At 43.0% G+C, this 16,587-nt stretch overlaps 1 protein-coding gene across 1 annotated transcript in view; it reads right to left on the reverse strand.

Annotated features, from left to right (window-relative positions):
- Positions 1-16,587, reverse strand: part of C11H12orf56 (chromosome 11 C12orf56 homolog) — a 97,027-nt gene that overhangs the window by 42,792 nt on the left and 37,648 nt on the right. Inside the window, exon 3 of the mRNA XM_049783017.1 lies at positions 11,200-11,275. Coding sequence (XP_049638974.1) covers positions 11,200-11,275 — 76 coding nt within the window. The remainder of the gene's footprint in view (positions 1-11,199; positions 11,276-16,587) is intronic.

Genomic DNA, 16,587 nt, shown 5'->3' on the forward strand with positions numbered 1-16,587 from the left:
GTAAAAAACAGCAGCGGTAAAAACACCCAGTGGCCTGCATGTGGCCCGCAGCCATAGTTTGAGGAGGCCTTTAAAGGCTGCAAGCTCAACCCTCAGCAGTGTTTGCAGGCACAGACATAATCCTGACATGCAGCTGTGAGAATTCCCCAGAAAAAAAAGAGCCCAGAAGAAAGCTCAGTGGCTTAGAAAGCATCAAGGGCAAGTGCGAGGTCCTGAGTGTAATGGTCTGAAAGCATTACCAAGATCTGGGATCCTGGTTAAGAGAAGAAAAAAGACCTTCAAAATGTCAGGTTAGAAGACATAATCTTAAAAGCAACTGGCGAAATTTAGCCTCAGAAAAAGTTGATGAGTCTAAGTTCAGTTATGGATGAAAAAAATGCATATATGCTAGTATTTATAACTATCAAGTAATAAAGAAAATGATAAATTATAAAAAATGATTATTTGATTTAAGAGACTCTTGTAAAGGGTTGGAAAATGTCAAATAAGGAGAGAACTCAATGAGCCAGAACACATGCTTTACATGCAGAAATCCTGGGTTTGTCTTTGATGCTACATGAGCTCCACCGCTGAACCAGAAGTAGCCCCCAGTATTGCCAGGTTGGAACTAGCAAAAAAAAAAAAATGCAAATGAAGATATTGTCTTCATTAACATGTAGTTCAGATTAATGCTGATCTTGCTGAAATGCAAGGCTTCTTCCATAAGAAGTTATTTAGACATCTCAAGAACTAGAATTTGAGTTTCCTAAATAAAAGATTCTCGAAGGCACATATGTGCTCCTATGTCGCCCAAACCTCCCCTTTTGAGATTTGTGCTTCCCTATTTTTGTGCTGGATTTTGTATGGGGGGTGGGGTGGGAGTAGGGTGTGGGGGTTTTCTTTGTCTTTGGAGAAGGTCACACTTGCTCTAAAGTGCATTACTCTCTCCCTTTCTTATCCTCTCCCTCCCTAACTCAGTAACTTCCAATACAACGTTTTGCTTCAAATAAATGAATAAAAATAAAAAGTTCTCTAAGAAGATTCTACTAAATCAGAATTAGTAAGGTATGAGCACTTGTATGTGGGCAAATTTAAGGTTAAAAAATAATTCTAGGGGCCGGGCGGTGGCGCTAGAGGTAAGGTGCCTGCCTTGCCTGCGCTAGCCTTGGACGGACCGCGGTTTGATCCCCCGGTGTCCCATATGGTCCCCCAAGAAGCCAGGAGCAACTTCTGAGCGCATAGCCAGGAGTAACCCCTGAGCGTCACCGGGTGTGGCCCAAAAAAAACAAACAAAAAAAAAAATAATAATTCTAGGGGCCAGGGCCAGAGCGGTGGAGCAAGCAGTAGGGTGTTTGCCTTGCATGGCTAACCTAGGATGGACTGAAGTTCAATCCCCCAGCATCCCATATGGTACCCCCAAGCCAGGAGCAATTTCTGAGTACATAGCAAAATAGTCCCTGAGCATCACTGGGTGTGGCTAAAAAGGTAAAAATAAATAAAGAAAAAAGAAAAAGGAAAAGGAAAGGAAAGGAAAGAAAAGAAAAGAAAAAAGAAAATAATTTGGGGCCGGGAAGGTGGCGCTAGAGGTAAGGTGTCTATCTTGCAAGCGCTAGCGTAGGACTGCGGTTTGATCCCCCGGCGTCCCATATGGTCCCCCCAAGCCAGGGGCGAATTCTGAGCGCATAGCCAGGAGTAACCCCTGAGCGTTAAACGGGTATGGCCCAAAAACCAAAAAAAAAAAAAAAGAAAGAAAAGAGAAGAATTTTAGGGATTAGAGAGAGTACAACACTTAGGGTAGTTGAATGAGGTAAGCCCAGATCTGATTCCCAGCAACATATATGGGCCCCTATGATGATTCTGAGTTCTTAGGATCTCTCAGAAACAGGAGTTATCCCTGAGCACAGAGCCAGAAATAAGAACTGAGCATAGAGGAAAGAAAGAAAAGAGGAAAGAAAAAAAAAGTAAAAAAAAGAAAGCAAAGAAAGAAAGAAGGAAGAAAAGAAAGAAAGAGAAAGAAAAGGAAAAAAGTAAAAAAGAAAGGAAGGAAGGAAAGAGGAAAAGGAAGGAAAGAAAGAAAAGAGGAAAGAAAAAAGTAAAAAAGAAGAAAGGAAGAAAGGAAGAAAAGAGGAAAGAAAAAAGTAAAAAGAAAGAAAGAAGAAACAAAGAAGGAAGGAAAGAAAGGAAGGAAGGAAGAGAAAGAAAAGAGGAAAAAAGTAAAAAAAGAAAGGAAAAGAGGAAAGAAAAAAGTAAAAAAGAAGGAAAGAAGAAAGAGAAGAAAGAAAAGAAAGAAGGAAGGAAGAAAGAAAAAGAAAGACAGAAAGAAGAAAGAAAAAGAAAGAAAGAAAGAAAGAAAGGAAGGAAGGAAGGAAGGAAGGAAGAAGGAAGGAAGAAGAAAGAAAGAAAGAAAGAAAGAAGAAAGAAAAGAAAGAAAAAGAAAGAAAGAAGAAAGAAAAGAAAGAAAGAAAGAAAGAAAGAAAGAAAGAAAGAAAGAAAAAGAAAAAAGAAAGAAAGAAAAGAAAGAAAGAAAGAAAGAAAGAAAGAAAGAAAAGAAAGAAAGAAAAGAAAAGAAAGAAAAAAGAAAGAAAGAAAGAAAGAAAGAAGAAGAAAGAAAGAAAGAAAGAAAGAAAGAAAGAAAGAAAGAAAGAAAGAAAGAAAGAAAGAAAGAAAGAAAGAAAGAAAGAAAGAAAGAAAAAGAAAGAAAGAAAAAGAAAGAGAAAGAAAGACGGGCCCGGAGAGATAGCACAGCGGCGTTTGCCTTGCAAGCAGCAGATCCAGGACCAAAGGTGGTTGGTTCGAATCCCGGTGTCCCATATGGTCCCCCATGCCTGCCAGGAGCTATTTCTGAGCAGACAGCCAGGAGTAACCCCTGAGCACCGCCGGGTGTAGAAAGAGAAAGAAGGAAGATAGTAACAAAGATAATACCTGTCAAAATATACATAACTCAGGTGAAGCATATTTTGAGAGGAAAAACTGCTGTGTTGACTCTGGGTCCTGTTTAAATTTGGTAGAAAGGCGATGGGCATGTGCTCAAGTGGTTGTTTTCTTTTTATCTTTGTTTTTTGTTTTGTTTTCTTTTGTTTTGTTTTGCTTTGCTTTTTTTTTTTTTTTTTTTTTTTTTTTTTTTTTTTTTTTTTTTTTTTTTTTTGGTTTTTGGGCCACACCCGGTGATGCTCAGGGGTTACTCCTGGCTATGCGCTCAGAAATTGCCCCTGGCTTGGGGGGACCATATGGGACGCCGGGGGATCGAACCGTGGTCCGTTCCTTGGCTAGCGCTTGCAAGGCAGACACCTTACCTCTAGCGCCACCTCGCCGGCCCCTGCTTTGCTTTTTTGGTCTTTGGGTCACACCCGGCTGTGCTCGGGAGTTATTTCTGGCTCTACACTCAGAAATCGCTCCTGGCAGGTTCGGGGGACCATATGGGATGCCGGGATTCGAACCACCATCCTTTTGCATGCAAGGCAAACACCCTACCTCCATGCCATCTCTCCAGCTCCTTTATCTTTGGTTTTTGGAAATCACATTCAGCACTGCTCAGGGGCTACTCTCATTTCTATGTTCCAGTGTTTGCTCTAGGCATGGCTGGGTACTTCTGGACTCCTGTATGCACAGCTTATGACCCCACAATAATAAGCCTCACTAAATGCCACTAAATGCAAATGAAGTACTTAACAAATACCACATCTATAGAATGGGTACAGTTATGAATCTATCCTGCCCCTGAGAAGGGAATCCTGGATGCACAATGCCTGGGGCTGAAGAGATAGCACAGCGGTAGGGCGTTTGCTTTGCACCCGGCTCACTCAGGATGGATCTATTCCTGGCATCCCATATGATCCCCTGAGCCTGCCAAGAGTGATTTCTGAACACAGAGCCAGAAGTAACACCTGACTGCCAACGAGTGTAACCCAAAAACAAAAACAGAGGCACAATGCGAAGTCAGGACTTGGTCAATTCAGGGCTATGGAGCCTACAGGTTTATTTACTATACAGAGAACAATAATACAGCTTTGTTTTACTTTGAAGACAGGGTAGTCAGTGGGGGCAGAGCCACAGCCTATGGTGTTCTGAAGCTATTCCTAGCTCTGTACTCAGGGTCACCCCTGGTATGTTGGGAGACCATGCAGTGCCAGGGATCAAGCCAGGGTCTGTCATATGCAAGGTAAACATCTTAACACCTATACTATTGTTCCAATCCCATAACTTTCTTTTTCTACTTTCTGCTAAGCAGTGCATCTTCTTAAAGATAAAGATAATGCTTCTCTTCTTGGTCATTACTTTCTCCTCTTCTATTTTGCTAATGATCTGCAATTACGTGCCGAACATTCTCCTCTCATTAGGATGCCAAGCTAGTTGGCTCAATTATACTTATTAAACAGATCATTCTCTCCCAACTCTCATCATCTGTTCATCATGCACTCTAGTAAAAAAAAAAAAAAAAAAAAAAAGTTTGCTCTGAGATACCAATAGGGATTTCAGTGGACAAAACATATTATTTGCTCCCAGTAAGCCTGAGTTTGATTTCTGAGCACCACTGGGAGTAATCCTTGAGCACTGTGGGCTGTGACTCAAAAACAAAACAAAACAAAAATTTGCTTTTACATTTTCATTAGCCAATTATCAGTAAAAGCTACAGAGGGATGGGAAATCAGATCAAAATCCACCTGAATAAGGGATATACGTTGCCACTGTTCTTTTTCTTCATGAATTATTCAAGACAACTCACTTAAATTTATAGCAATCTTACTCTGTGTTAGCATTGTAAAAGTTCTGGTAAGCTCCATCTTATTTTTTCTCTTGCACTCAGAAGTAATATGTAGTCTTCTGCAAGTCCCTCCAACCCCTTATATACACACCCTATGCATTGCTTAAGGAATACTTAAGATCATAATAAGCTTTTTCTAAAAGAACACTTTCCTGTAAAATAACCTATGAGTACATGCAACTCTAACAGCCATAATGAACATCGCTGACAATGAGGTGTAGGACTTACATTTCTTTCTCTTTTTTTTTTTTTTTTTTTTTTTTTTTGGTTTTTTGGGCCACACCCGGTGACGCTCAGGGGTTACTCCTGGCTATGCACTCAGAAGTCGCTCCTGGCTTGGGGGACCATATGGGATGCCGGGGGATCGAACCGCGGTCCGTCCTAGGCCAGCGCAGGCAAGGCAGGCACCTTACCTCCAGCGCCACCGCCCGGCCCCACATTTCTTTCTCTTTAATGAGCTCTTCATTATGGGTGTTCGAGTTACATGTACTCATAGGTATTTTACAGGAAAGTGTTCTTTTAAAACAGATGTCTCGGGCTGGAGAGATAGCTTGGAGGTAAGGCATTTGCCTTGCATGCAGAAGGTTGGTGATTCGAATCCCGGCATCCCATATGGTCCCCTGAGCCTACCAGGAGCCATGTCTGAACATAAAGCCATGAGTAGCCCCTGAGCACTGCCGGGTGTGACCCAAAAACTAAAAAAGATGTTTCGGCAATCAGCTTTCTAACCGTTAGGTATGAAATGGCCTGCTGTTTACTATTACCCTAATCATATTACTGTTAAGTCTGACATAACCTTATACTTCTTTTTTTTTTTTTTGGGGGGGGGGTCACACCGGCGATGCTTAGGGGTTACTCCTGGCTGTCTGCTCAGAAATAGCTCCTGGCAGGCATGGGGGACCATATGGGACACCGGGATTCGAACCAATAACTTTTGGTCCTGGATCGGCTGCTTGCAAGGCAAACACCACTGTGCTATCTCTCCGGGCCCAACCTTATACTTCTTATGGCCTGGGACATCTCATAATTAGGCCTAAAGCTATATACTTTGAAGGCATTTCAAAGCTATATTTATAATATTCTTCAGTTTTTTTTAGTTAGTTTATTCTACTTTAGCCTGTGTTTTGTTTATACTTTTGACCAAAATGTTTAATTACAAATATTACAGTGCTAGAAAACTATGGCTAGTAAACTTTGGGTTCTAAGACTCTACTCAATGGTGCTCATAGACTACTCTGAGTGGTACACAGGAGCCCATGTGCTACCATCAATTTTGGGGGTTAGAAAGTAAAAATATGAATCTAAAGAGGCCACAAGCACTCAGCACTATAGCAGGTAGCAGGAATGAGGGTGAAAAATCCTAGTTAGAGACATGTTGCTTGCCCAGGTGAAAGCTGAGAGTGGATTGTCTTGGGGTACTGTAAAAGTGAAAGCCTAGCAAAATTGGTGGATTTAAGGGTTTGATTCCCAGCATGCAATATGGTCTCCCGAGCCTGCCAGGAGTGATTTCTGAGCACAGAACCAGGAGTAACCTGTGAGCATCTCCGGGTGTGACCCCCCCCAAAAAAAAATAATACAATGAGTAAGACACTTGCCTTGCACGCGGCCAACCCAGGTTCAATCCCTAGCACTGTATATAGTCCACTGCCAAGAATAAAAACTGTTGATATAGTCCAGTTCCTCCATCAAGGGGACAAAAAATAAGTATTTGGGTGTAAAACTCAGAATTTCTATCACATAGGTTACTTAGCCCAGGAATTCCTTGGATATCCGTGTATTAACTCACAGAATTTGCTGCAGATTGTTGAGTTCCATTCCTTTTTTTTTCCCTTTGGTTTTTCGGCCACACCCATTTGACGCTCAGGGGTTACTCCTGACTAAGCGCTCAGAAATTGCCCCTGGCTTGGGGGGACCATATGGGACGCCGGAGGATTGAACCACGGTCCATCCTAAGCTAGCGCTTGCAAGGCAGACACCTTACCTCTAGTGCCACCTTCCCGGCCCTGAGTTCCATTTCTAATGGGAATGTTCAGTGTTCTGAAGCAGAATCCAAGAGCTTAAACTCTCTCTGTGCCCTGAGTGTATAATAGCACAGCAGGCTTAGAGAAAAACCACGAATTTGTGTCGTGATTTCAGGTCAGCTCCTTATTTCAGGTTGGCAGCTTTGGGCTGCCTTTTTCCATAGCCCTGCCAGCAAGTGCTTCAGCCTTATCTTGAAGCAGTTAAAACACATTTGGAAAGAGTTATGAGTTGCCCTGCTACTGGCTTATTGGAGCAAACTGGAACCTCTAGTCAATGTAACTGCAAACAGCAGGAGAGCTCGAATTATTTTCTCTACTTTTTTTTTTTTGGTCTACTTTTTTAAGTAAGTTTCCTCAAAATTAGACTGGGGGTCAGGGAGGTAGTTCAAGTAACAGCGATTATTTTAAGTGTGGAAAGCCTGGGTTCCATCTCCAGCACCACTCGAAGTACCTACAGGTTTCTGAGCATTGCTACTCATGTTTCCACAACTTCAAAAAAGGAAAGACATTTTAACAACCTGAAGAACTTCCACACCAGGTGAGGACCACCAGGACCTCAAGGTAAAACTATCCATACCTGCCTTGGGCCTGCTCACTGTTGAATATCTCCGGACATATTTCTAAAATAGAGCTCTTTGCAGTTAGTCAACTCAAAACCACAAGTTTTCCTCTCTGTCTCTCTCATGTCAGATTAATCACCAGTCTTGGGCTTGGGAGGAAGTTCAAAGGGCTGACACAGTGGGCATGCACAGCCCTCAGCATTGTGCATGCAGCACTGGCAGCTCTGCAGTGGCTCCCAGCACTGATGGATCAGAGAAGCATTAGCAGACAGCAATCAATTGCCAGTTCTGTAAGACCAGCTTCCAAGCAGTGTTGAGGATGACCTGCATTCAAAGCAAGTGCCCTAGTCCTCTAAGCTCCTTCCCCCACCATTCTTCTTATTTTTTATAATATATTTATTTATTTGGTTTTTGGGCCACACCCGGTGGTGCTCAGGGGTTACTCCTGGCTGTCTGCTCAGAAATAGCTCCTGACAGGCACGGGGGACCATATGGGACACCGGGATTCGAACCAACCACCTTAGGTCCTGGATCGGCTGCTTGCAAGGCAAATACTGCTGTGTGCTATATCTCCAGGCCCATATTTAAACATCTTGATTACAGATATGATTGTGATTAGGTTTCAGTCATGTAAAGAACACTCCCCTTCACCAGTGCAACATTCCCACCACCAATATCCCAAACCTCCCTCCATTCCATCCCACCCCCTCTTCTTATTTTATTTATTTATTTATTTATTTATTTATTTATTTATTTATTTTGCCATATCCAGAAGTGTTCAGGGGTTACTCCTGGCTCTGCGCTCAGAAATGGCTCCTGGCAGGCTCCAGGGACCATAAGGGATGCCAGGGATCAGACCTGGTCCATCTGGGTCAGCTATGTGCAAGACAAACACCCTACTGCTGTACTATCTCTTGACCCCCAAAATGACATTATGGTCAATTTGATAACAGTATGTCATGAAATTTTTGTTTGTTTATTTGTTTGTTTGTTTTTGACCACACCCACCTGTGGTGCTCAGGGGTTATTCCTGGCTCTGCATTCAGAAATCACGCCTGGTAGGCTCAGGGGACCATTTGGGATGTCAGGAATTAAACCTGGGTCCATTTCAAGTTGGCTGCATTCGAGGCAAATGCCCTACCTCTGTGCTTTCTCTCCGGCCCTCACCCACCATTCTTTAACCCCACTACTACCTATGCATTTCTTTCTGAATTCCTTACCATACACTCATGAGCTCTCGTCTCTTCAATGCATTTTTGTTTACTTGTTTGTTTTTGTGTTGAGGGGGCAAACCCTGCAGTGCTCAGGGCTTACTCCTGGTTTTGGTCTAAGGCAGTGGTCAGCAGCCTTTTTTTCAACTGAGCCAAACCTCGCCAAAACCATGATTGACATTTATTTTGAGAGCCACATTTTTTTTTTTTTTTGGTTTTTGGGCCACACCCGTTTGATGCTCAGGGGTTACTCCTGGCTATGAGCTCAGAAATCGCCCCTGGCTTGGGGAGACCATATGGGACGCCGGGGGATCGAACCGTGGTCCGTCCTACGCTAGCGCTTGTAAGGCAGACACCTTACCTCTAGCGCCACCTTCCCGGCCCCGAGAGCCACATTTTTAAAACCAAAAATACATAGGATGGTACACTGTTTTTAGTTTTAATAAGTGGTTATTGAGAATCTTCTGCATGCAAGTATCCACACAGAAATCCACGGATTGCTGACCACTGGTCTAAGGGATCACTCCTGGCTGGACTTTGGTGACCCTAAGTGGTTCTAGAGATGCAACCAGGGTGGATCACATGCAGAGCAAGCATCTTACCTGTGGTAGTATCTATCTGGTCCCTCTTCAACTCCTTTTAAGCATGCCTGTCAGATTATATCACTATAAAAATGATCTTACCATGCTCAAAACTTTCAGGAATCACATATCTTATGAACTTGTCATTACCTGGACTTTTTAGGAGCCTCCAGAAATATGGTCAATTTCTTCTTTTGTTTGTTTGGTTTTGGTTTTTGGGTCACACCTGGCAATGCTCAGGGGTTACTCCTGGCTCTGCGCTCAGAAGTCACTCCTAGAAGGCACCAGGGACCATAAGGGATGCCGGGATTTGAACCACCATTTGTTTGAATCAGTTATTTGCAAGGCAAAAGCCCTACTGCTGTGCTACCTCTTGGGCCCCCTGCCTTTTTTTTTTTTTTTGGTTTTGGCACACACCCAGTAATGCTCAGGGGTTACTCCTGTCTATGCACTCAGAAATCACTCCTGGTTTGGGGGACCATATGGACAACAGAGATCGACCGTGGCCCATCCTGGATCAATCACATGCAAGGCAAAAGCCCTACCACTGTGCTATCGCTCCGTCCCAATTTCGAAGTTTCTATCTGACTTGTAGGTTTTAGGCCACTGAATTGCTTAGCTTTACTAACAAATGTCCCACTATTTTTTTCTAACCATAATATCTCCTTATTAAAATATTGGCAAATTGGTATCTTGCAAGTGAACTTCTCCCCTCAAGGGAATATTATCTTTACTCCTATGTACATCTCTTTGTTTCTTTGCTGTGTGTGTGTGTGTGTGTGTGTGTGTGTGTGTGTGTGTGTGTGTTTGTGGTTTTGGCAGGGGTATCTCATGGTCAATAGGCTAGTGATTCAGGACTAGGGCCACTGAATGTGGTTCTCTCAGGCCCTGCACAGTTAGGAAACACCTGGGCCACTCTTGGGATGCTCAGTGGCATTCAGAATCACACCTGGTGGTGTGGAGAAGATCTCCAGGTCATACCTGGCAGTGCGCAGGGATCCCAGGGCCATACCCAAAGATAATCAGAGAACCAAACCATGTGGTTCCAGGAATAAAACATGATCCAACATGAAAAGCATATGCTCCAGGCACTGGATGTATCCCCTCAGCTCACTTTATAACTCTTTGACAATTTCCTTAAACTCATAGCTGATACTTAGCACACGTGCTTTGCATTATCCGTATTCCTGCAGACACCACATATCCTGCTTAGAATCAGTTTTTCAATGATAGGTGCCATGCCTTGTTCATCTTTGTATCCACTCCAGGGCCTAAAATCATGCCTACTACCGAAACAAATCTCAGTAAGTGTTGTCCAGTTTAATTTCCATCGGGAATTTATTTATATTGTGGCATCTATGATGTATTGAAACAAGATATATGTTCCTACTTAACTACATTGACTTGAATTTAGAAGAAAATTATATTAAAACACCTTCCACACTATTATGACATCTTGTGTGAAAAGAACTCAATGCAGAGCCAAGGCCAGAGCAATAGCACAGCAGTAGGGCATATGCCTTGCCTGCAGCTGACCAGTTCAATCCCCCAGCATCTCATATGGCCCCTTGACCCTACCAGGAATGATTTCTGAGTGCAGAGATAGGAGTAACCCCTGAGCACCGCTGGGTGTGCCCCCACCAAAATTAGAGCCAGTATAGAGGAAAATAATTTAAAAATCAAATTTATGAGGTGGGAGATATAGTTCAGGTGCTAAGGTACCTGTTTTGTATGCTACCAGCTCCAGTCCAATCCTCAGCACCACATATGATCTTCTGAGTACCACTAAGAGTTACCCCTGAGTACAGAACTAGGAATAGTCCCTGAGCACAGCTGGGTGTGACCCAAATACCCCCCAAATCAAACTGATGGGCCATAGAGATGGCGAAAAGGATTACAGTACCTGCTTTCTATATGAAAAGTCTTGTTTTTATAGACAGCATCGCATGGTCCCACTGAGCATCACATAAAGTTACCCCTGAGTAGCAACATGTATGATCTAAAATAATTTTAAAAACTCAAACTAAAATGTAAAATAAGTTTTTATCAATATGTTACAAAACGTACTCCACACAACAATCTTACCTGAAGGAGGAAGATTCATCCAAACTTCTAGGTTCTTTGCCTCTCCAAAAGTTTTGGCCATTATTTTCTTCCTTAACTTAAAACAAAATAGATCATTTAAAACAAAAGCTGATCATTTTTATTAATCACATCTTATGGGGCTTATGAAAAAGATGACATCCCATGCACTAATTTAATGACTTGTGCTCACAGACATTTGCAAATCCAAGTTTACAATCTGGGAGTCAGAGAATTAGCTCAACATCTTCAGTTTGATTGCAGGAGCCCAAATTTAATTCCTGGCATCACACAATCCTCCAAGCACTTCAGAGAGTAACTCCTATGCACAGAGCCAAGCACTGCCAGGAATGGCCCAAAAGAAAACAAACAGAAAATAGGAGCTAGGACTGGAGAAATTACTCTAAGGAGCATGTACTTTGCCTATGAGAAGCCCACAGTTACTCATTGGCTTTGAGAGCTCTCCTGAATATGACCAAAATGATCTCCCAGTACAGAGCCAAGAGTAGCACCTGAGCACAGCCTACATGACCTAAGAATCAATCTTTTTTGGAGGTGGAGGCTTGGAGCACATCAAACAGCTCTCAGGGATTACTCTTGGCTCTGTGCTCATAAATCACTCCAGGCAGGCTTGAGAAGCCATATGGGATGTTGCGAGCAAACCCAGGTTGACTGCATTCAAGGCAAATGCCCTATTGGCTGTGTGATCACTGAAACCCCACCAATCATAATTTTATTTTATTTATTTATTTATTTATTTTAGTTTTGGGGTCACACCCAGCGGTGCTCAGGGGTTACTCCTGGCTGTCTGCTCAGAAATAGCTCCTGGCAGGCACGGGGACCATATGGGACACCGGGATTCGAACCAACCACCTTTGGTCCTGGATCGGCTGCTTGCAAGGCAAATGCCGCTGTGCTATCTCTCCGGGCCCAATCATAATTTTAATCATCAAAATAAATTCTAAGCTGGCAGCATGATGGAACAAAGAGGATGATGACTCTGATGTTAAAAAAAAAAAAAAGAGCTCAAGGGACTGAGCCAGAGAGTAGTACAGTGGGCAAGACAACTCTCTTTGCTTATTGTTGACCCTAGCATCTCATATGATTCCCTGAGCCTGCCAGGTGTGATTGTAGAGTCAGGAGTAAACTCTGAGCTTTGCTGGGTGTGCCTCCCCCCAGAAAGAAAAACTTTCCTTAGCACTTGGGGGAGAGGAAGCTTCTGGAGATTCAACTCAGAGTCTCACCCATGAAAGACTATTATAAAAAATATAACCAAGGGGCCGGAGAGATAACATGAAGGTAAGGCATTCGCCTTGCATGCAGAAGGTCGGTGGTTTGATCCCAGTATCCCATATGGTCCCCTGAGGCTGCCAGGAGCTATTTCTGAGCGTAGAGCCAGGAGTAACCCCTGAGCTCTGCTGGGTGTGACTCAAAAAAAAAAAAAAAAAAAGAAAAGAAAAGAAAAGAAAAAATATATATAACCAAGTATCAGACACAGGCTCTTGAGAGAAGAGAGGGAAACAAGTTTTATTTCATGCATGTGAATTTGATCTAGCTAACACCAGAATGGGTCAAGGCTTGAATATAGTTGACACAAAGCTTATATAGCTTAGATACAGGATATACCAATTCAATGGAAGCTATTTTCTTAGCTTACTTACATAATGATGGCTAATGTACACAATGCTTTAGTCTGATCAGTGATTAATGCATTCTAAGATCTATAGTGACGTTTACTAATAGTTTCGGTGGCCCTGTACCATTCTGCTTAAACAACCAGATCAGTCTGGCTCTTCAGATCTGTTCTGACCACAACTTTATGGTTTATGACCGACTCATCTCTGCCCAGCTCCTAGAATGGGTTACTCATAGGTCCTCTCTAATTAACCACTTCTGCTCCTAGCTTTCCCACTTTAAAGCAAATGATCTGCCGCTGGGCTATAGTCCTAATCCCTGCACTATTTTTTTGTTTTGTTTTTTGTTTTTGTTTTTTTGTTCTTTTTTGTTTGTTTGTTTTTGGGCCACACCCGGCGGTGCTCAGGGGTTCCTCCTGGCTGTCTGCTCAGAAATAGCTCCTGGCAGGCACGGGGGACCACATGGGACACGGGGATTCGAACCAACCACCTTTGGTCCTGGAGCGGCTGCTTGCAAGGCAAACGCCACTGTGCTATCTCTCCGGACCTGATCCTCTGGTCTTTACACCTCCATGATTGACAGAAAGAACTGTCTCACTTTAAAGGACCAATAACTGTGACAGATGGGTGAGGGAGGTCTATAGAAAGCCTGGAGGGGTGGCTAGAGAGATAGCATAGTGGGTAGGATGTTTGTCGTACATGTGACAGACCCAGGTTCAACCCCGGTATCTCATATGGTCCCCTGAGCCTACTAGGAGTAATTTCTGAGTGCAAAGCCAGGAATAAGCTCTGAGCACAGTCAGGTGTGCCCCCTCCAAAAAAAAGTAAGAAAGAAAAGAAATACTGAAGGATAAAATTTGGCTTGTTCTCATTGACTTGTTAGAAGCCATTACAGCCCCCTTAAGTCCAGCATGACACATCAGCACGAGATCACTCAATACAAGTGTTTTTGGAGGGATCAGTGGTACATGTATACATGTGTACGAGGAAACATCTTTCAATAGTTACTTATGCAAAAAAATAGTACAGGAAAAAAATAAAACTGTCTTTTCTACAGAATAAATGATGACAAGCCTCAGTAGCCCTCACATACATTTCTTCCAAAATCATAAAAGGACTTTAAATAGTGTGTCTCATGGTGAAATGTTTTTTTGTGTAAAATTGCAAAGGGATGACTTTCCGACCACAATATCTTTGACCACAGGCTCTTCCCACAAGTTCTCACTTCCTCCTTGGGGCAGCCACAAGCACTAGAAATTAGTGGGTTTTTTGCCCAGGTTTTCCAAAACACTTAGTCATGATCTCCATTTTTCTCATGGAGAGCTTTACAAATCCTAAGAATCTCTGTCTTCGTTTGATCTAAATTTGTTCCTGCCTATTCCCAGCTGGACAATGCATCAGTAGGCTTCTGATCCAAGTTAGTTAATCTCTCTGAACTGAGACTTGGTACACTGGGACCTGAGAGAGTCTTGAAGGTCATTCAGGTCATTCAAATAGAGAAATCAAACTTTCCACTATTTGGCTCTTCTGTTCCCTCTTTGGCTTTAAGAGAGATCGAATCCCTTTTTCCACTCACAAATCAAGAACATTTATTACACCAAAGTATTTGAGTTCAGTCATTACAGACACTTTAATGATAGGCATTTCACAAATTTGGTTCATGCTAAGTGTTAGGCATATAATTAATATCTTTGATTACTCTGGAATTATAAACATAATACCTGTGGTCGACATGTTAGAATGATGGCAACTACTTTCTTTCTTTCTCTTTCTTTCTTTCTTTCTTTCTTTCTTTCTTTCTTTCTTTCTTTCTTTCTTTCTTTCTTTCTTTCTTTCTTCTTTCTTCTTTCTTTCTTTCTTTCTTTCTTTCTTCTTTCTTTCTTTCTTTCTTTCTTTCTTTCTTTCTTTCTTTCTTTCTTTCTTTCTTTCTTTCTTTCTTTCTTTCTTTCTTTCTTTCTTTCTTTCTTTCTTTCTTTCTTTCTTTTTTTTTGCCTTTTTTGGCCACACCCAGTGATGGTGACACTCAGGGGTTACTCCTGGCTATGCGCTCAGAAATCGCTTCTGCCTTGGGGGACCATATGGGATGCAGGGGGGGGGAGGGGGATGGAATCGTGGTCTCTTCTAGGTTAGCCGCATGCCCTACCACTTACTTGGTCATTGTTCCAGCCCAGAAACTACTTTTTTATAACTACAAGAAGTGAGGTTCCTTCCTGGCCACATGGCTGGGCAAGCCAGCGAGGTGGGTCCCTTGGAGGAGTTTATTGGTTTTCCTAGGCTTTCCCCATTTCCTTCCGAGCTCCAAAGGGAGGGGTATGGGGTGGGGGCTCTCTCCTTCTGGCCTTCTAGCTCGGGAAGGATCTCTTTCCTTCCTGGGAGCCGGGAGGTTCTGCCAGCATGGCGTTTGGCAGCCCTCCGCCATGCCAAAGGCCTCTTTAACCAGGCCTAGGAAGGGGTGTGGGACATAGTTACCCCAGCACCCCTCTACCTCCTTCCTCCGGTACTCCAGGGCTTTGCCTGGCCACAATGCTGGGCAAGCCAGCGAGGTGGGAATAGCAGCACAATAGGTTCTGGCATTAGGACTTACCAGGGAAGTTTCCTTATTAAACCTGTGATTTGTGAAACCGCGCGGGGGCGGTTTCACAAATATATGGATATCATTGTGTTTCATCTGCTTTTCTTTATCTGAACACCTTCCAGGAGCTTGTTTTATTCCTTTACTCCCTCATCTCTTGTTACCCCACATTTAACCATTTTTCTGTACTAATGAGTTTTGTTTTGGACAACGTGGATTACATATCTTTCACAGTAATTTTTTGGGTGGAGTCGGCAAGGTTTCATGCTGTAGGCTTTTTGGCTAAGATAAGGTGAAGATGCAGCCTCGGCTGCCCCCCACAGCCTTCTCTTTCCTTCCTTCCTGTCCCCAGGGTTATTCCTGGACACCTGCTCAGGGTCCCAGCAAGTGGGTTTCCTCGAGGTGCAATTTAAAAGAGACCCAGGCTTCCTTGCTCCAGCAAGGGGCTGGGAGGGGACCGGGGAACTTTCAACTTCCAGCAAATAGGAAGCAAACACCTCTCGGGTAGTCGGAAACTTCAGCAGGCAACAAGGGCAGGACATAGCTCCATGTTCTCTTTGCTTGTCCAAATCACAGACCAAAGTGGTGTCTCGGAAACACCCCCCTCCCTCTTGACTATTTCTAAAACATAAAAGGGACACGTGTATCTCCTTTGTATATCTCAGATGTATTCCCTTAACATCTGTAACTCTTTTCGAACATCCTCATATAGTGACAATTTTGCCCACTGGATTTGTTATTTGATTGTTTGATTTTCCCCCTTTGAGATCTGTTTTATAAGCAACACTGGTAGACGAGTTCTCTGTATAGATTTCATGTTTGAACCAAATTACGGGAAATGTTGGACTTTATTCGTCGGCCCCCAGATGCACCAACAATATCTTGTGGCACTGCTTCTCTTTTGCATAGGCACATTAAAATGGGAAAATAATACATATGCAAACAAGTTCTTATCTAATAGAGATGGGAACACAAATTTGGTAATGTAATTAGGCCTTTTACCCTGAACATTGGCATAATGATTTGGCTCAGGCCTCAGAAGAATGGGCATCGCCCACACACATTGAACAATGGATACCATCTATGGAAACAGCCACAATTGTCTATAACATTACCAGGATCCAAGCCTCTACCAGGGAAGACCTACCACTGCTTTGGCATTGACTTACTCCAAAGAGTGCTCCC

Source organism: Suncus etruscus, chromosome 11, assembly GCF_024139225.1.
Source record: "Suncus etruscus isolate mSunEtr1 chromosome 11, mSunEtr1.pri.cur, whole genome shotgun sequence".
Taxonomy (NCBI): Eukaryota; Metazoa; Chordata; class Mammalia; order Eulipotyphla; family Soricidae; genus Suncus; species Suncus etruscus.